Below are 19,921 nucleotides of genomic sequence, written 5' to 3'. Positions count from 1 at the left end.
TTTATTTTAATTTAGCGAAATTACTCATGCAACATTGTTCCGTGTAAAGGTTCTGGAGGTGGATTTTACAAGTGGTCAAAAGGGGTTCAGATCCAGGCTAATCTGGACCTCCTTATGGACTGGGTACAGGGCATCGGGCTGAGTGACTTAGCGCTGGACTTCTTCCAGAAACTCTCCTCTGCTGTCAACCTTCTGGCCACACCCAAGGAGTACCTGCTGCAGGTCAGAAAAGCATCATTCTCTACTCTGGATGTGTTCATTTGTCTTTTTCTTCTATACAATGTTTCTATGTCATTTTTGAAAGTCCCTGATTAGACAGTGAAGACCCCTTGCCTTGAAGCTAACTTATAAGCTAAAGGCTCACATCACTGCACACTGCACTGTAATTATACAGATAGGTCTCCTAGGTTCTACTTGGAATAGTCATGAACAGTATTCCACCGCACTTTTTAAAAGAAATCCTCAAAACCGTACTTAGTTCCCAAAATGCAGATAGTATTACAAACTGTTTTATATAGCATTTTTCGTTTTTCTTGACACTTAAATATCAATGTATTGTTTTTGAAGTGAAAAAGGATGTATTTAGGATGTTTGCTTCCATGTCTGAACAAAAATAAGCAAAAGATTTGGGAGACTTTTTTCAATACCCAGATTCTTGTGTGGATTTAGATTTGTATGGGTACAGTGTTGTGTAATCAGTTAAATGCGCTTTAGCAGAAGTGTGTGACATATTCGCTCTTCAGTTTCCCCTAATGCGAACACCATGCTGTATTTGTTTTGCTTTCATCTTTTAAGAACTTAAGAACAACCCACAAACCCCCAAAAAATGGGACCAATCAAGAAAAATTCTAATCCAACATGTTTCAGACCCATTTAAATGATTAAAAACATTTGTCATTTGCCCTAGATCTGAATGCATTTTGGCAGCCGAAAGCTCCATAGAATTGCAGTTATGGAACCACAAACATGTGCAGTAATTCTCATTGTTGTCGACTTGGCTGGTGCTTACAAAACACCAAAGAATTTGCATGAAGTATTTATTTTCTTACTATACACTGAAGACTGAAAATATTTATTTATTATACCAATATGGATTGGAACCAATGCGGAATGCATTACATGTTATCAATGCAGTTGGGCCAAGATACACTGTGAGGCATTAAGGATTTCTGGCTTTGTTTGGACGTAGCAGCTTGTGCTGTTTCTCATAATCCCTAAATAAGAGAATGGGGTTTGGCCAGTGTGTGCTGCAGACAGAATGGTTTATAGCAAAGAGAAAACACCAGAAGTTCTGCATTAAACAGTTTACACTCGAGTTTTTGCAAATAAGGACTAAACTGTGAGTGAAAGTTTTACTATTCTATTGAATTGTTCTGATGACACTGATACATGCTGCTTACGATGTGTCCCAGATAAACCACAACCCCGATTCCCCAAACCTGTTACCCAGTAATATTTGCAAGCGGCCGAGGTCCCGCCCTTCCTTTGTTAATCACAGAATAAAGGAGGATACTGAGTGTGAGCATGACCTCAGTGCCGGCAGGTCATGATCTCACGTAGAAGCTATTCCCGCTTACTAGGGGAAATGCGAGGGTTTTTGGGTGTGAGTTCTCTTTCCTTTCCAAAAATGGTCTGAATACTATCAGATGATTTAGATGGCTGTCACCCAAACACCACAGGCTTTTCCGGGTCATTAGCAATTAATAATAAAAGACCTTTATCACAGTCACGATATAGAGGAACAATATACTGTAAAAAGGCTTATTCATCATTTTATTTATTTGTTGAATTGTATTCAGGCATTTATGCACACCCATCCATCTTCTGGATGCTTCTCTAGTGCGGGGTTGCTTGGGGACTAGAGCCAATCCCAGGCAGCATAGGGCACAGGGCAGAGGGACACCCTGTACAGGATGCCAGGGTATGTGTACACACACACATACACAGGTTTGTAATTATATCTTTGTGGGGACTCCATTCATTTCTATGGGGAAAACTCTAATCCCAACATGATGACCTTAACCCCTACCCAGCCCTGACCTTAACCATAAGGAGCCAAACAAAATACAAGATTTTCGGCATTTTTAGATTTTTGATTGCATTCACAGACCTTTGTGAGGACCTGAAGAACAGTCCCCACAACATCAAAATATCATTTGGTCATAATGTCATTTGGTCCCCATAATGTAATATAAACCTAAACCCCCCCCACACACACATATATAGAGCAAGAGCAGGATTTGAACCCACATTAATTCAAACCTAAGCAGAATTCAGTCGTTAATGATGAAACTTGAGTTGACATATTACTTTCGGGTTCTTATTGATTTGGTTTTCTCCTCTGCCCATAATGTAGCAATGACATTAACTGTGCCCTCACAGAAGCTCACACTGCATAGCTTACAGTCATATACAGTATGTTATGAAGGCATTGTGTGATTGGACTGAATGCCAGTGCTACTGAGAGGAATTGGTGCAGGGGTGACATTTTGGTGGTGCTGTGCTTGCGTGATACTGCTCTGTCATTAACCTCTTTTATTGTTTGTCACATGCTCTCGGACTGTCACACCCTTTCAGATGTTCCACTGCTATATCATCCACCTGTTAATATGTTGCTTTTTCAAGCCTTTGTTTTTTTTAGCTGCTGGCACAAAGAACAATACAAGCAGGTGATGCTGCACTAATGTGTTTCAGTCTGGTGTTTTTTATGCTTGCAGGTAAACATTAAAGAGTTAGCGTAAATATTTTACAAACCAAAAACATATAGTAATGTTTACCAAATCAAAGTAATATAGTGATTTTTAGTGAAGTTTAAGTAAGTAAGGGGCAGACTGAATATACAAAAATACCTATTGTGGGTAATATCTATTGTCGGTGCTACCTATTCTCTTGGAACGTGAAGAGTAAGTCAGATGTAGTGCTTCATTGACTGCTTCAGTACTTGAGATTTTAAGGCTCTTTCTGTATATCTGTGTTCTATGGGGTTCAGGTATGTTGAAGGGAATAAACTACGCAGATCATGGACTGAAGCCGCAGTACAGCATGGAAAACTTGCTACTGGCTCAACCTTGTTTGAACAGCTTAAAATAATTCAAGGAAACCATTTTGGTTTTTCTTTCTTTGCATCAAGAAATTGTGCAATCGTGAGGGCAATTGGAATAATTTATTTTTTACATTAAGTGTGGTGTTTTCCTTCGCATTTTCCATTTCCCCTTCAGTGGGCTGAAAGTCATCAGTTGCCTCACTTCCTACTCCCACGCTGCTCCAGCCCTCCTTTGTTGCTGCATGTTATACCCATTTCCCACCCTCTGTTACATCATCATGCCAACCTGCTACTGTAAAAATCTCACCTTGACTCAGTGGCAAGAAACATGGAAATTACAGTATTAAGCATTTTGTGAGATTTATCTTTGCATAATGTCCACTGAGTGCATATAAGCCTGTCTCTCATTGTTGTCAAGAATGTAGAGAATCCTCTAGAATCTACTTTCCCTTTTCGCCATGGCCAATGGCTGGTATTCTCTGTTGGGGTGTCTGTAGGCCTCGTGGAGCTCATTGCGGAGGGAATTTCTGCACCTGAACCCAGCGCAGCTGCACCACATACTGATGGAGTATGACCCAGGAAGGGTCTGCCCGGCTGGCTGGAATCCCACTCCAGACGAAGCTGATGCAGCACAGAGTACTGGTGAGAGACACTGCACTTACCCAGCTACGCCTGGGATATTCCTCTGTGAACACACATTATTCTCAATTCTGCACTACTAGAACTCAAACATCCATAAAGTAACCCATTTAAAGGATTTTTAAGAATCAGTATCTCTGTTCTCTTGGTGGATCAAAACCCTGTATTGTATCTCCTGCTTAGTCTTAAGCAATTGTAAAATGTGGTAAGAAGGAGTTCTGTGTCTTTGTGCCTGGTATGACCAAGCCTCTGCCACTGAGGAGGGCTTAGCTTTCCATTCCTTCTGCCAGATTCCCCCCCCTGCCAGACAGAGGCCCGTATTCATCTCCTTTCCAGTGTGCTGGGTTGTCTTCTGGGCATACTGGTGTATTGTTTGTTACTTGTAAGGCAGTTAAATATAATAGCCATTTTGGTTTACGCAAAGTAATTAACAGGTTTTTTAAACATGCACAGTTTGATGAAAACCAAAGCGTTGGTTTTAATGGTTGCTCGCCGTTAATGGTTGCAAACTGTTGACTGCATTTCCTTTCACAGCTGATGTCCTGGAGAGTTTCGATAACCATCCACCCCTAATCCTACCAAGCACCAGCTTTCATCTAGAGCTGGGGAAGTCCATCAAACACTCCAGTCTGTGCATGCAGTTGGGTAAACTGCAGGACATCATCCAGAGTCTCCATACTGGAGTGTCATCTGTCAACCCCAAGAAACCACTGCAGGTAACTGTTCTGTTAGGAATGACCAAATTGTCAAACGGACACACTAGCTTGCTGAGGTTTGCAGTTGACCTAAGTGTGTGAGAAATGAAGTACTTCACTGGACTGAATGCGGGGTGGTCTCTCTGTTCAAAGCCAGTGGAGCGAAGCCAGGCAGTAACTCCAGAATCCTCTGTGGAGGCAGATGTTTCTGAAACGGGAGCCGCCCCAAGAAAAGAAGAGCCCCCAGACCAAATGTCAAAGGCACCTAGCACTGGCACTGGGGATCTGACCTCTTGTGAGGCAGTTCTGACCTATAAGCTAAAGAATCTGGAGCTGCAGAACAGCCTCTGCACAGACGCAGACCCGAGCTGCAGTAAACGCCTGGCCTTGGACCCCTCTTGTCTGCTAACTCCACCCAACACACCTCAAGGTCAGGAGCTGGCAGAGGCTGAGGCTGTCTTGCACACACTGGGAACCAGCCAAGAACTCATTCATCATAAAGCTGAAGGTAATGGAACAGGGTGAACCAGTGGTGTTTAGAGACTGTGTCCGTGAAGTGAATGTAACAATTGTCTTTGGGGTGTTTCATGAGAGCATTGATTCTTCTGTGTTGGTCATGACTTCTATTCTCTTGCAATAATTATTCATTTTTCTACTTCTGTATTTCCCAAAATGTCTTGAACTTCGGCCCTTTTGGGTGCATTACTATATTTATTAATTGTTCACAATAAGACCTGCTGAAATATATCTCTCTATCAGATCCAGGTGTCAACCATTTTGGTGGATTGCCAGTAGAAAACCAGTATCTATTATGCTGCTTCCTATTATTTCATATGAAAACATCCATCCATCATCTGCATTTAAATGCACACATACCGTGGGCAATGACAGATAATCCACGTAGGAAGAGGGATTATTTACAATACATGATAAGCCAAGAAAGGAGTCAGGAGGATAATGCACTGGAGAGACCGACTGCTTGAAACGACAAGCACACAGTCACCCTTTGTTTCTTTTCCTTCTGAAAGAGAGGACAGCCATGTTAAACTATCGTTTACATCCTCCGTTCCCCTTCTTCTTTTGTGCGTGCGCCTTGGCTGGGCTTTGTGGAGCACGCTGAACAGGATACAGGCCAGACGTGGCCATTGTAATCCTCACGGGCCACTTTATAGGCTACAGACGGTTACAGTGCCACCGCGGCACAGTGAGCATCCTCTCCCGCCGCATGTGAGTGAAAAGCTGCCGGCGGGGAGCGGCACCTTCCCTACAAAACACAAGCTTGAACTTTATGCTGGTGTACAAAAGGGCACGTTAAAGAGCTGGAGTACAAAAGGCCGGCTTTGGCATCACAGTCGCTAAATGCCATTTAAACGGTGTCATATATGAACTAACATGTTTAGAGTTTCCGAAAGAAGACTCACTGGTTCTCTCGATAAATCCATTTTTTGGGTATTTCCTCCATTGTGGACTTCACAGGGTATAGAGGCGAAATATTTTGGAAACAATTCAATTTGTATATAAAAATAATCATGTGATTTTGGTAAACGTATTTTACCGTACATTTACATTTATATATTTAGCTGATGCTTTTGTCCAAAACAACGTATAAATGAGGCTCTTCGCAAACATTCACGCTAGAAATGTGAGCAGCATTGTAGCTGGAGTTGCACAATAACTACACAAAAACTTAAAGTAAGAACCCAATAAGACTACTCGGGGGTCAGAACAATAACAACAAAATTGTGAATGCAACATAACAGCATTCACAGAACATAAAGAGGCATCAGGTCAGTAAGGGACAGTCCACTATATGTAACTAACATGAAATGTTCCTCAGGTAGATTTCAGTTTTGAAGCTATTGAGTAGGAGTACTTCCTTAGTATAGATAATCGCTTAATCTGGTACAGGGGAGTGGGGGCCGGTGGCAGTATGTGGGGGGGGCACCGTGGTCCCAGGCACCCATGGGAATTTGCAGTTGGCTTGGCGTGTGGAATCCTAATTGGGACGCACATTGTTCGGGGCCAAGAAGCAAGGGTCCGGTGTCAGACCATAAGCGTATCAGCATTATCATGACATGGCAGACAGTTGGCCATACTGGTTCCTGTTGAATTAACCAGTGCTTCAGCAGCAGACACTGACCCGTACTAACTCCTTACCTCCTAATGTACTACTTCTTTGGTTAGGGGTACCTTGAATATTACCTTGATTTCTTAGTCTCCACCACATGCGGTATATTAGAGTACTAAAAAAGAAAATGTGTTCTCATTTAAAATATTTCTCTGTTCTAATTCAGAACAAATGTCGTCCATGTTTCTTGTATATTCCTTCTTGATCAGTAAATTGTATTTTGATAAGATGCAATCTTTTCTTGTAATTGTAACCAGTTAAAGTTTGACATATCTTACAAATATGTTGTTTGTTGTCATCCTCAGAGGACAGCCATACTTCTCACTGTGTTGAGAGGAGTGAAGGAGAGGAAGATGAGGAGGAAGAAGTGTTTACCGTGGAGCTGCAGAGGGGTCCCCATGGTCTTGGTTTGGCCCTTGTGGATGGAATGGTTTGCGAGTTTCTTCCTCGTTTTCTCTTTAAACTTGGGGTGTTTATGTATTGGGGCCTGATAGCTTGAACACAGGGAGAGCTTTGGAACAGAGTAATACTGATAGTGGTTGAAATTGACCACAGATATCGTTAGGGGTGGCGCTTGTAGTGTCACAGCAATGACGTGTGTTCATCGGCGTCTACCCACGTCCATACCTGTTCAGTGGAATTCGACAAGATACGTGTTTGCCATTGTTTGTCAAGCCTCCCTTTATGAGGCTGTCATCACTGCATTTTCATAGACCTCACCCAGGAATTCTGTGGCCATGGTCCATACCATCGCAAGCTGAATTTAACTTCCACTCTGGGCCAAAGCGGTGTGGCGGAATACTAAAGCTGCGCACGTCACAGACAAGTGTCATGAGAAAAAGCTGATGCTGAACTGCCCAAATCTGTCTGCCCATTTCTATGAATCACTTTACCTGTTAATGCTAAGACGTCCCAAAGCCTGCTGCCATAGGAATAGGGTACAGGGCACGGTACACCCCAGATGGACTGTCAGGGGAGTCAAACTGAAGTTTACACCCAAAATGACAAATTATTTCGGGATCTCTGTAGGATTAATTCTTCTACCCTATTTTGACCTAACATTGTTGTTCATGTTTATATTTATGTCCCACTCCCCTGAAAATAGATATTTACTCTTTTAAGATACAGTACGTTGGCTACATAGCTTAAAGTACAATGTGATAGTGATTTAAGCCTGCATTTATTTAGGCCTACAGCCTGTGATAAAAAAAAAAATCACATAATATAGCTGGTCCTTTTTCTGTGACGTTTCCACAAGGTTGAATACAAACAGCACCATCTGCTGGTTGGATGAAAAACTGTAATTGTCACCCTCTGATAGTCTTCTATTTCGTGTGTAATGTGGCTTTTCTATGAGGAATGTTGGTTAATTGTAACGGTTTTTCCTTTACTTTCCCCTTGCATAGAAAACATCACTGAAAGTGAGTGGGATTTATATCAAGTCAGTGGTTCAGGAATCTCCCGCTGCTCAGTGTCAGAAACTGAGTCAGGGCGATCGCATCCTGGCTGTCAATGGCTTGAGTTTGGTGGGAATGGACTACACCAGGTAAGGACCCCCATCAGTCCAGGAATAAAGTAGAATTGCTACCGATAATTCAAAGGTTTTCACACATCGCTTCCCTTTGCAGTGGTCGGGATCTCATCCGGACGGCAGGGGACAGGCTGCGACTGCTGGTAGCTAAATCAGAGCTGTGTAGCAGGAGCTCGCCTGCTAAATGCTGAGGGGGGGTTGGGGTGTGTGTGTGTGTGTATGAGACTTCCAACTGTCAAGGACCAGCGAATGCTCTTGGAGACTTGGTGGGGGGGGGGGGTGTCTTGTTATCAAAGGAAAATGTCAAGATAATAGACTGTTTCAAGTTCCCTAGGGAAGTACCCTAAAGACACTTGGGTTAATAAACTGCTGGAGGAAAACGTCTTCTCTCAAAGAGGATATTGTGTTTTTTCCACGGTCTGCTTCACTTAAGAACACCATTGCCTTTCATTTAATTTCATTTCAACCTTTGCATCTTATGGGTTTTATAAGTTGTGGCCAAAAGCTCAAGTTTTTGAAACTTAACATGAAATACTACTATGTAATTATGAATCCAGAATTATGAAATTCTTCACGGGATTGCTTTGATTGCATCAGGGACACCGGGACATACCTGGAATCCAATCTCGAAGACGGAGCAGAAGCCAAAAATACTTGCATAATTTCTGCTGTAGCCTAAAGAACCAGCCTTTCTTGTGTTTGATACCTTTCCATCTGAACTACAATATATTACTGTATAAATAATATATTATCTGTACAATATAAAATGTACTTTGTATTTAATACAGCTATAGCAATATGTCAGTATACCTAATGTGTAACTGAAAGATTATTTCAGTTATGAAGAATACTATTAAATCCTGATACAGCTGAAGATGGGTAAAGTGAAATTCAGTTACGGCCATGGCAGGATTTACACCTTAATCTGTGTTTTATATCTTTTATGTCAGAACATTATCCGTAGTATTATTGATAAATTAAAACGTGTTCTACTGTTTTAAGGGAAAAAACAATAAATCAGTACACTAGTGCCTCACAGTGAGGCAACACTTCTCCAATTGCCTCTGACCTAGTGATTTTTAACCCCGTATTGTGAAATAGATTGCAGCACTAAAAGTGTCTTTTGTACCTGAAATTGCATTTTTGGGTAATATAGTCAGATGTACAATTGATTTTGGGCAAAGGGGTACTTTAAAATTAAGCTTTAAAATACTGGCTAAAATATGAGCTTCTTTTAAAAACAAACGGCTTTCAGTACTTTGGTACAGAAAGAGCTTACCTTGCTAGTTTTATTGCCCTGTCATCTAGGCATCTACCAAGAATCACTTCACATAAAAACAAAATTTAAATGATGAGTTTAACTTATCTGTATCTGTCAAAATTAAATGTTTTGTTAAGATATTTTTAGAAAATCAATATTGAGGCTCCAGATCAGCTGAGGGTTGTTATTGTGTATTCTCATTTTGCCATTTAACACTTTACCTTGTTTTTTTTTTACTATCCACTGCATTGTCATAGTTCTCTGTCAATAATTGTATGCTCTTGGTCAATATAGATGAATGCATCCATACAGGCACACAGGAAATGTAAATAACTTGTCAAACTGGAAATACCATAAGTAGAATGTTTGTGTAAATTTCAAAAGAAGCCCTTCATTGTTACCAGTAAACAGTGTTGATTGGAAATTACATTTACAAATGTCCGTGTGTGCGTGTTTATGTGTGCAAGTACCTGTTGAACAATCTTTTAAACCTTTCCTAATGTGACCAGACTGGATAGCTCAAAATGTATCTTTGCAATAAAATAACTGTTGTTGTGTTTTGGTATTTATTGTTTGGAGACTGATTACTTAATTCCCCTCTTGACTGAACTTTTAATACAGCGTGCAATCAGTGTAACAAGAAGATTTTCAAGATTTTCACTTCAGGGCAGCAATACGTATAAGATCTTCCCCCCCCCCCCCCTTTTTTTTTTATGGCTCACTGTTTTCATCCTGTTGTACATGCTCTTTATCACCCATCTCACTGTTTTCATCCAGTTGTACATGCTCTTTATCACCTATCACTGTTTTCACTACAGCTAGGTTGACATGAATGCCTTACTTTAAATACACTTTAAAATATTTCAGTTGGTAAAGATTATAATGCACTATTGTAATTGTTTATAACTGAAATCAGCTCTCAGTCATTCCGTTTTGTGTTTATTATAAAGAATGTATATGTAATTTGTCTGATGTTATACCTATTCGTATGGCGCTCCGTAGGTGTTGTAATTGCCCACCAGTACAGCAGGAGGCAGCAGCGACCTTGGCCGTTATAGGAAGCTGGACCAGGGCTCCATTCGGATTTGAGGTAGCTAGCGGCGTAATGATAAATGTTCTCCTTTTAGGCGGATCACTTATTGTTCACGCAAAATTAATTTGTCAACCTATATATAAATATTTGATTTTTGTACAGAGTCGATGTGCAGCGCAATTGACTTTTGAAGTAATGACCGATTTTGTGAAACGAGTTTAAAATTTATGGGAAGCATCCCGGTTAGTTTGTGGAGGATTTGACGATAGTGGGTGTAGAAAAGGACGATGGAGGCGTTCATGGATGATGCAATGGGATGTCTGTCTATCGATATCTGGGCTCTTGTTATTATTTGGTGTCGATTCACCCTCCTCCTAGGAGGTGCATCGTTGTATTTAAGATCGTTCGCCAGATTTATTTATAATACGTACAATAGAATAGCTACAGGTACACTTTGTTATTAATAATCCCCAAGCTTTGGATAAGTAGCAATGTAAAATTATAAATCAGCTGTCTCTTAACGATAATTTCTCCATAAGGCTCGATCCTGTGTTATGCTTCGCAGACAGAATTACAGTGCGGCGTATATTTTGTGTGGAAACCATGAGCGCAAGATGACTGAACGACAAAATATTTTCCCCCTTTCTTTTTATTCCAGACAGACATCATGGAGATCCCGACGGGCGAGTATTTTTAATCTTCGGCTGGGTCAGGATGCCAGTGTTATTTAGGGTAGACTTTAAACTTATACCCCGTAGTGTAGTAATACAGCCCTTCCCGACTGCACATGGTTGACGAAAAACATGACAGACAAGCTCACCGCCCAGTGGGCTGTAAAACCGGGCCGTTGTTCATCTGTTTTACCACCCCGTCCCTTGCTAAAAACAAAGTCACATGCAGCCGAATGTGATGAAAAAGGTGAGATCGTTAATACAAACATATACCATTTTCTGTGCTCTCACATTTGCTTTTTACTATGAACAGATGCCGTAAAAAATCTTTTTTTATATACGTTCACATATTTCTGAAGGGAATAGTATTACATACGCAGTTATACATTTAATTTATGGGCTTTGTAGACTGCCAGTTGGTTGTAGGGGTTGAGGGATGTCACACACTCCAAAGACTGACTGCTGTTTGAAATCTCAGGGGAAAAGTGCCGTTACAGGTGTAATGAAACTCATGTAGTTAAGAACAGTTGACCTGCTTCCCAGAAGGACTTAGATTTGGTAACATACTGCACCTTTGGTATGTGTTTTATTTGTAAATCATTAAGCTATTGTTGTGAAAAAGTAGCAACTGTGAGCTTTGTAAGTCTGGAAAGCAAATAAATTTAGGTGGTTATATTGTAAAATGCTAGCTAGTTTTTGGCTAAGTAATCCAGACACAGAACAACTTACCCAGTATACAGGATCACCAGTCAAATCAAGTTTATTTGTATAGCACATTTTCATACACAAAGGTCATTTTCAGAATTTGGCCACATGGGTTAAATAAGGGGCTCCAGAAGTCATTCTTGATGGACTCATAACTACCTATAGTGACAAAGTTGTCCCTGCCTTCTATGTCTGATTTGCATCATTTATGGACTGTACCTGATAGGCCTACCCAGTTTTTTGTAACTTATGTAGCAGTATTTTATGGTCAGCTGTGTCAGAATCCGCACTAGGCTCCAGCAACACAAGGTCTTTTATTACTTGTTATACTGTAAGTGCTGACTCAGTACTGTGATGTGGATGGGTGCCAGATTGAAAAGAGTCATGGGATAATAAGAAATAATAATGATAAACAGTACACTGATTATAGGTCATTTTATTATTTTACATATTCTTTGTTATGTGTATTGGGCTTAAAATTCAATTTTCCATATGAACGCAGTATCGTGATAAAGGAAGGTCCACACCCTTCCATATAAGTGTGTAGAAAGTAGGCAAGTAGCTAACCAGCATTCATTAAGCAAATCATGGTTTCCTGAAACATTAGTTTTATAGATTAAATTATTTATGTGTCAGACCACTATGATGAGAGCTGGTGCTCAGCTTTCGGTTAATAACAGCGATGCAGGGTTTGCTGGTCGCTGAAGTTCTGCCAGAGTCATTTTTCACTGGTCCCTTCTGGCATGTGAAAAAGCACCAGCACAAGGTGCTTAATCATACATGGAGGTAATTTTTTGTTGTCTTGTTGTGGGGACACATTCACAGATGCTCTGCTCCAGCGCCTGTGTGGGGAAGTGGTCGCTATGTTGGGCCATACCCCCGAGGGCGTGGAGCTTTCAGAACTGCGCAGCCGGTACAGAGAGCTGTACGGGCGTCGACTCATCCTGTCCAGGTATGGCCTGAGGGGTCTCGAGCAGCTACTGGTGCTGCTGGGGGACCGGGTGCACGTGGAGCGCGTTCGTGACAAGAACGTGCTCAAAAGAACAAGCGACAGTCATCCTGGTGGATTCTGTGATTTAAGGGAGGAATCAAAAACAAACCGCAAGCCTTCTGGTGAGTCCAAAGGTAAATATATTCAAATATTTTGTCTGTATTATTTGTCTTACGTGGAGGCTGATAAATGAAAGTGAAAGTAGTTCGTGCTTTAATATGTTCCCTTGAATGAGCAAGAATGTTTGACTATATTGCGGCAATGAGCCGAACCCATCAGATTGTTTTCAGTCTTCCTCCTTGTTTGCAGCTGGGTGCGTCAGCTGATTTTTTTTTTACATAACCCAGGAAACTGAAACTTAAAGCTCCTCTTCTCTACTCCCAGCTGATAACTCTTAGTTCTAGTTTTGTTTCTCATGTGCGTCAGCTTGAAACTGATCCTAGTCAGTTGTATACATGGGCTGCAGAGGTGCAGCGATAACAAGCTTTCTCACAGCTGAGGGCTGTCAGCTATTTTCATGGCCGAACTATGAATTGCCCGTGGATATTTTTTTTTTAGCTATTTGTTTTTCACAGAGCTGCAGATGCCATGGTGCATGTGCTCCTTGGAAACGGAGAGCTAAGTTTCGTTCAGTTTCTGTTTGGTCAGGTGACACTGTGTGCGGTTTCTATTGGCTGGCTGCCCCAGAAAGGGGAGGGCAGTGTTAGGTCACTAGCAGAGTAAAATGCCTCAGTATTTTCATGGACAGCTCTCTTCATCGGGACTGAACATGAGATAATACCAGGAAGAAATAAACATATGGTTTTGGAGTCACTGAGCATTTGTAAGGTAAATGTTAACATTAAAAATTTATATCAGGTGCTGCATAATATTGGGCTGAAAGAAGAATAATGGCATTATAATTTTTCTCTTATTCTATTATTGATCTTTCATATTATTGACAGGATTTTAAAAAATGTTCAGATTAATAAGTTTTCACTTGTCTTGTATAAAACTGGCAATGGTCCTAAGATGTACGAACAATAACAATGGATGTTTTGGAGGACAAGTAATATTTTGGCACAATTCGTGACCGTTTGTTTACGTTGAATGAGTTCTGTAGCAGTTTCGGTGATCTGCCGGCTGGCACCTATCAGTAAGTTCCTTGTCGGAGAACCTGGTATCTCACAAATAATGATGTACTCCACATTAATTTGGTGAGGTTATGCTGTTCACTGATCATGACTTTCAGGTCTTTTGTTTTTATTTACGTAAGGTCTTTAATTATTTTGCTGCTAGCTCTCATTTGTTCTGTTCTGGTAAATATATGTCTGGGTCATTTAGGGACCAGACAATGTAAAATGCCTGCAGCACGCACACCCCATATCCTTACACGTTATAATACACACTCAATTCTTGTTTGCTGTGTTCTTAATATACTTTTTTTTTTTATTTGATGATACAAGGTACCAATTCAGTCTTTATTTCAAGGGGTTGTTCGGACAATATTAGATAGAATGTCTTTCCTATTATTGTTGATGTAGCCTTTAATTTCAAATTGTATATCTTTCAAATATGTATGTATAGTACCTAATCAAGTTTTTAAATATTTGAATACAGACTAACATTGTGCAAACTGTGCAGTCATCTTGTTTAGTAATTATCTGGAACCATAAATACTTCCTTCAGGAATAAGACCATCATGGTCTGCTTATGCAATTCATTAAGCCAAATTAGCATTTTCTTCAAAATATCTCTTTCCAAAATGTCATCAATGAGCTGTTGCCTGTTAATGTCCCCAACACATTATGAGTATTGATTCAACTTCTGTGGGGTTGGGTTCTTATGGTTACTAAGAATTATCATTTAAATGCAGAGATGACAGTTAAATTACGAACCATTTCACTCCTGACTGTGTTTACACAAATTTTCCAAAACAAAATGTGTTTTTTTAAGTTGTTAATGTCCTTTTCAAACGTTAAATGCTTTGAACTTGATAACGAGGTCAGTGTTTTTATTGTCACCTTTCCTTCAGTAATAAGCTGACGTGTGCAAAGAATTTTTCAGGTGTCCATCACGAAGAGAAATTTTAGTTGTGTTTACTTTCCTGCATGCTGGGGAGGTTGAAAGAGAGCCAGTATAGGGGAGTTAATGTCTGTGTTTTTATTCACAGCCGTGAAGATGGAGAAGGCCCGTTGTGATGTCATAGATCTGCTAAAGCTGCATCCAGAGGGCATCCCCTTCAAAAACTTGCCCATTGAATTCAAGCAGAAATACAACAGGGAGCTCCAAGTGTCTAAGCTCGGCTTCTCCTCTCTACCCCTGTTTCTGTACACTATGCGTGAGCAGCTGTACCTGAAAAACGACGTGGTTTTTCTGAACTCATACCAAACATCTGACCGCACCCAAGGAGCGTCCAGCCCACTGGAGGGAGTCACATCGGGCCTGCATGTTCCTTTATGTGAAACATCTGCAGCAGAGTGTGCTGCAAACATGGAGACAGGGCACACTGTTGGCACTGGGCAGCTGTGTCCCCAGGGAGCCTGTGCACAGCTGCTGCCATGCTCTCCTGCTGTGAGTGGTACGTAATACTGCAGATAAGTGATGTCAGTTGATGTCATGTGATGTCATGATGTCATGTGACTTGGTTCTGGCTCAGGATATATACAGGGGTGGGGCCACAGGGACACTTGCCCCAACTGACTGAGCTTTTGCGAATTCTGAGTCTTTAATTAAATAACACATACTTTTTCTCAGTTGTTTAGATAATCTTCGTGTTTTTATTCACAGCCGTGAAGATGGAGAAGGCCCGTTGTGATGTCATAGATCTGCTAAAGCTGCATCCAAAGGGTATCCCCATCAACAACTTGCCTATTGAATTCAAGCGGAAATATGGGAGAAAGCTGAAAGTGTCTAAGCTCGGCTTCTCCTCTGTACTCGCGTTCCTTCACGTAATGTCTGACAAGCTGTGCCTGAAAAATGACGTGGTTTTTCTTAAATCAAACCAAACCTCTGACCCCACCCAAGGAGCGCCCAACCCAAAGGACAGAGCAACGCCTCCATCTGCTGAAGCAGGCGCATCGAACATGGCGGGAGGGTACACTGTCAGCGCCAGGCCGCCAGTTGCCCAGGGGCCCTTGCTGCAGCTGCCATTAGGCGCTGCTGCAGTGATCGGTACGTAATACTGGGGATAAGTGTGCATGCTGTCATGCGACATGGTCTGGCCAGGGGTGTGTGCAGGGGCGGGGCCACCGGGGTACTAGCCCCAACTGAAAGCTGATTGGCCCCTGGAGTGCCCCCTCGCCTGTCACTCATCGATTCAAAACATCCCATTGGCTAATAATGAAATTGGCCCCTCTGTATGAATTATGGCCCCACTTATTCCCCCCACCATAAAAAAATCTCAATATCCTTAAGTTGTGTATTGTAACTCTGTGTATTAACATGCAGGTATTGCTGTATTTGTTACTTTTCTGTGCAGGTGGCATACCGCTTATCCAGCGTCTGCCCCCTGTCGCTTTGGCCCCCGCAGTCGCTGTGCCCGTAGGCCTGTCACACTCCGATTTCCCGGTGCTGGGGTCGAACCCACCGAAGACCCAGGGAGCCCCGAGAAAAGCGGACAGTACTGTAGTGTTCCGGGATGCATTCCACTCCCGGCTGAGGGAGGAGCATTCGGCTCATGTTCGGGCCACCGAGGAGGTCGAGGAGCTTTGCAAGGAGCGGAAGCGTGGCCGGGTGCCCAACGTGGAGGAAGTGAACAGCCGGGCCGAGGAGCTGATCCGTGCCATCGCGGCCGAAGGGGAGCTGGTCACTGTAGATAAGGTGTGTCTCTCTTGCAAGTCATGTTGCTTCGACCTTGCCTCTCTGGATGGCTCCACTCTAGTTAGATATGCATCTCAGATGCAAAGACACAAAGCAATAAACTAAAAAAGCATATAGTTTGCATTGCATTTTAAATTAGGTGCATCTTTATGCAGCAGTGCTTGGAGATGTGAAAGGTAAAAGTCAGTCTTCCCTTCTCTTTAGGTCGTATCCAGGCTTTGCAAATACTACCAGGTTCAGTCTTTGAGACCAATTAATCCAATATGGCAGCTCCCAGCTGTCATGGATCTTCACCGAACCGTGCGGGAAGTCGACATGTTTATAAAGGTGACGCGTCTGTAGCCTTACAACTGTAGCCTGTTTATTGCAGGATATTTGTATCCTCAGTATACTGCCCTACAAAGGCAAAACACGGTAACTAAATTGACACTGAAATTGAGAAAAGTGCCATTTTGCCTTGATTTTGGTAAGGATTTTATAGTTACTGTAATTTTCACACTCTGTTTTATTCAAAACCGAGCATATTTAAGATAATTTGTCACAAAGTCATCCAGGTCCTAAGAGACCCAATTTCTGTTATTACTCAATTTTGATAAACCACTGGTATCCCACACTTTGCTTTTATGAAGGACTTACATTAGCACCTGTTTTCGCTAACTGAAAGAAATCCGAAGAGTATTTTTGCTTTTACGAAAAAAGGAGAAAATAGTGCTTAATGCTTGTTTATCCGCAAACCAATTATAAATATACAGTCATGCGCCACATTATGATGTTTCAGTCAATGACTGGCTGCATATATGACAGCGGTGCCATAAGATCGTAATGGAGCTGTGTGCTAACACCTCCGTCTGCGCAGTCTGCTGAAGCCGTGCAGTCGATTTGCACGCTCTACGAAATGGGCCAGGCGCTGGCAGGCCTCAAGAACAAGAAGCGCTTTGAAGAACTCAACCTGGGCCCACTGTGCAGAATCCCCCTTATCCGTAGGATTTTTCAAGTGGATGCCACCACCAGGGATGACGATATAGTCACCATAGAGACGGTGGATATTCTGAAGGTCAGCGATGTACCGTAACTCTGTGTGCTGTGAACATGTGTTGAACATTGTTACTGACTAAACAAATTTCATTATCATTATTTAATTTTTAATTCTTTTCCTGTAGAATCTGAGGGATTTTATGAGACGACGCTCCAAATCAAAAATTGATCTTGTGGAATTTCTGAAGCACCTTGCTGACCAGTATAACTGTGATTCACCATACAAGCTTGGGATTAGGATCCAGGGCCTTGGCCTACCCATCTCGGTAGGTATTAGCAGCATCTGGTTTAAGCAGATTTTCTTCTTTTTTCTCACTTTTCAAATTTCCGCCATTTCCATTCTTCATCTGGCCAGACCCTGACTAAAGCGAGAAGCTCAGAGTACCTCATGATGGACAGAGCCAAAGTGACCCTCCAGAGGGAGATTGAGGAAGAGGTGGCAGATAAGATGAGGAAGATGAAGAAGAGCATCCTGGATCCAGCCCAGGCCAGTGTCCCCTTCTCCTCTGTTGGCAGTCTGGAGCTGAGGAAGAAGTATGTCTCCCAGACCGCCGCGGAGGCCGTGCTTATGGTCTTTACCAACGCCGAGGGTGTCTTCAGCGCCAAGATGACCAAGGTACAGTCTCTAACATGGGCACATTGTCACGACACTGAGTGATGCACTAAAGCTCTATCAACATTATCCCCTAGTTTCTGCAGTCCGTCCTTCTGTCTTGTTGGCGATTAATGAAAGAATGTAGAGCTGTCCCCGGTCATCAGTTCTTCTTTGCTTTTCTCCTCCTCACTTATTTTGTTAAATTTGTCACAAGCGCGCCACACTATCTATGAGCCAATCAAATGACAAGTATGAAAATGATTATGATTGGCTCAGAAAATGTATGCAGAGCTCATGCAAAAGCAAAGGCAGTAAACTTTAGACTGATTTATTCTTTATTTTATTTTTTTATATTAACATGGTGCATGCCTAGTTCTGAGGGCGGCACAGTAGGTGGCGCTGTCGCTGCACACCGCTGCTTTGTATGTGTGGAGTTTGGATGTTCACGCCGTATATGAGTGGGTTTACGCTGATTTCCTCCCACTGTTCAAAAAAATACAAAGTAATTTGGAGTGCCTAACTCGAACATATGTGTGACTGAGTGAGTGTGCACCTTGCAATAGACTGGTGCCCCATCCAAGGTTTGTTCTTGTCTTGAACCAATTACAAGACGTGCAGTATCATGTTTTATTATGTTATATTAAAAGTGGGTCATTTGTAGACCAAAAACCATCACCGGAGCAGATAAACAATGTGGTACAGAAAACTTGACAAATGCATTGTCAAAATGAGACCCTAAGACCGTTGGTGCATTAACGCGATTAAGAAATAACACATTATTCACACATTTATTTTATCAAATTAGTCAGTAGATTATTTGATTATTAATATAATCGATAGTGACAACCCTAAAGGAACTGGTCGTCAGAGGGTTTCTGCTTCTTACATGTGATAATTCCCATAGCCTGACCCCCTACACAGAGGGTTCACTAGAGGTCACTGCGCTGGTCCTTAACTGAAGTATAGTTCTGCTTATAATCCTTTCATGTAAGTCCAGGCTAGAAAAATGGGCTGCTGTTGCTATGCTGCCTTCTCATTCTGAAAGTCTAGCTGAGATTATCCTCTGTGTTAATGATGGTCTTTGCCTCTCTCCATTTCCAGTATGTCCAGGACTTCCTTCTGCGTGTGTCGAGCGACAGGCTGACCACAGCCCTCTTCCAGCTGGCCATCTGCTGTGGCTCCCTCGAAGTCCCCCAGGATTTGGTTGCTAAAGAAAAGTCCTGCAAGTCCTGCAAGTCCTGCACAGGGATTAAGCAGGGCCAGGAGGAGAGCACCATACTGCCCCCTAGTGAGGGTATGCTCTGTTGCTTTGCTTTAATGTAATATATTTTTTAATGTGTGTCTCCTCCCAGCTGATTTTTCTAAAAAGAAATGAATGAGCTGTAACACTGCATTATTTCACTTCATAGGTAAATTTATAAATTTCCCTGTTGGTTTTGTGGGGTTGGGGGGCATTGCTGCTGTAATTAAGTATGAAGGACTTAGCAGGCGCTTTTAAAATTTGCATGCTGCGTGTAATTGGGGTCTGTAATGTTCATCTGCTTCTCTTCCTGTAGCTGCTGTCAAGCTCTACTTTCAGGAGTCCTTCTCTAGCCTGAGGGGAGTGCTCTCCCTCGCCTTACTTTCCAGGCAGGAGAAGAAGCTTGTAGACCATTTCAAATTCAGGGAGTTCACGCAGCTGAAACAAGGCACCTTCCTGGAATTCCTGGTGAAGCACGCGCAGGTACCTTCACCACACACTCTATTCGTTTGTCTGTGTTTGTTCCATTGCCTGTTTACGAGATCGAACGAGT

At 42.1% G+C, this 19,921-nt stretch overlaps 2 protein-coding genes across 9 annotated transcripts in view; both read left to right on the top strand.

Annotated features, from left to right (window-relative positions):
* radil2b (Ras association and DIL domains 2b) overlaps positions 1-9,862 on the top strand; it is a 34,221-nt gene extending 24,359 nt beyond the window's left edge. For both annotated transcript variants that reach the window (XM_023831251.2, XM_023831250.2), the window contains exons 10-16: positions 50-222; positions 3,541-3,685; positions 4,217-4,398; positions 4,531-4,885; positions 6,811-6,935; positions 7,912-8,051; positions 8,134-9,862. In XM_023831251.2, the coding sequence (XP_023687019.1) occupies positions 50-222; positions 3,541-3,685; positions 4,217-4,398; positions 4,531-4,885; positions 6,811-6,935; positions 7,912-8,051; positions 8,134-8,227 (1,214 nt within the window). In that variant the 3' untranslated portion in view covers positions 8,228-9,862. The remainder of the gene's footprint in view (positions 1-49; positions 223-3,540; positions 3,686-4,216; positions 4,399-4,530; positions 4,886-6,810; positions 6,936-7,911; positions 8,052-8,133) is intronic.
* A 472-nt stretch (positions 9,863-10,334) lies between these two features.
* Positions 10,335-19,921, top strand: part of LOC111853852 (uncharacterized) — a 42,597-nt gene continuing 33,010 nt past the window's right edge. For 2 of the 7 annotated variants that reach the window (XR_002840534.2, XM_023831218.2), the window contains exons 1-12: positions 10,335-10,387; positions 10,989-11,248; positions 12,532-12,831; positions 14,850-15,257; positions 15,467-15,850; positions 16,158-16,498; positions 16,703-16,825; positions 17,355-17,552; positions 17,659-17,799; positions 17,889-18,149; positions 19,230-19,422; positions 19,685-19,851. Coding sequence is in view for 6 of the 7 variants with exons in the window: in XM_023831218.2 (XP_023686986.2) it covers positions 11,134-11,248; positions 12,532-12,831; positions 14,850-15,257; positions 15,467-15,850; positions 16,158-16,498; positions 16,703-16,825; positions 17,355-17,552; positions 17,659-17,799; positions 17,889-18,149; positions 19,230-19,422; positions 19,685-19,851 (2,631 nt within the window). In the remaining variant the exon portion in view is untranslated. Of the gene's footprint in view, positions 10,573-10,988; positions 11,249-12,531; positions 12,832-13,402; positions 13,526-14,849; positions 15,258-15,466; positions 15,851-16,157; positions 16,499-16,702; positions 16,826-17,354; positions 17,553-17,658; positions 17,800-17,888; positions 18,150-19,229; positions 19,423-19,684; positions 19,852-19,921 lie in introns of those variants that run through there. The other 5 variants (XM_023831223.2, XM_023831222.2, XM_023831220.2 and 2 more) reach the window with 5 other exon arrangements.

The sequence above is a fragment of the Paramormyrops kingsleyae genome, chromosome 5 (genome assembly GCF_048594095.1).
Source record: "Paramormyrops kingsleyae isolate MSU_618 chromosome 5, PKINGS_0.4, whole genome shotgun sequence".
In the NCBI taxonomy this organism is placed as follows: domain Eukaryota; kingdom Metazoa; phylum Chordata; class Actinopteri; order Osteoglossiformes; family Mormyridae; genus Paramormyrops; species Paramormyrops kingsleyae.
Note: the sequence above shows the minus strand (reverse complement) of the source record. Positions and strands in the feature narration are given on the sequence as shown.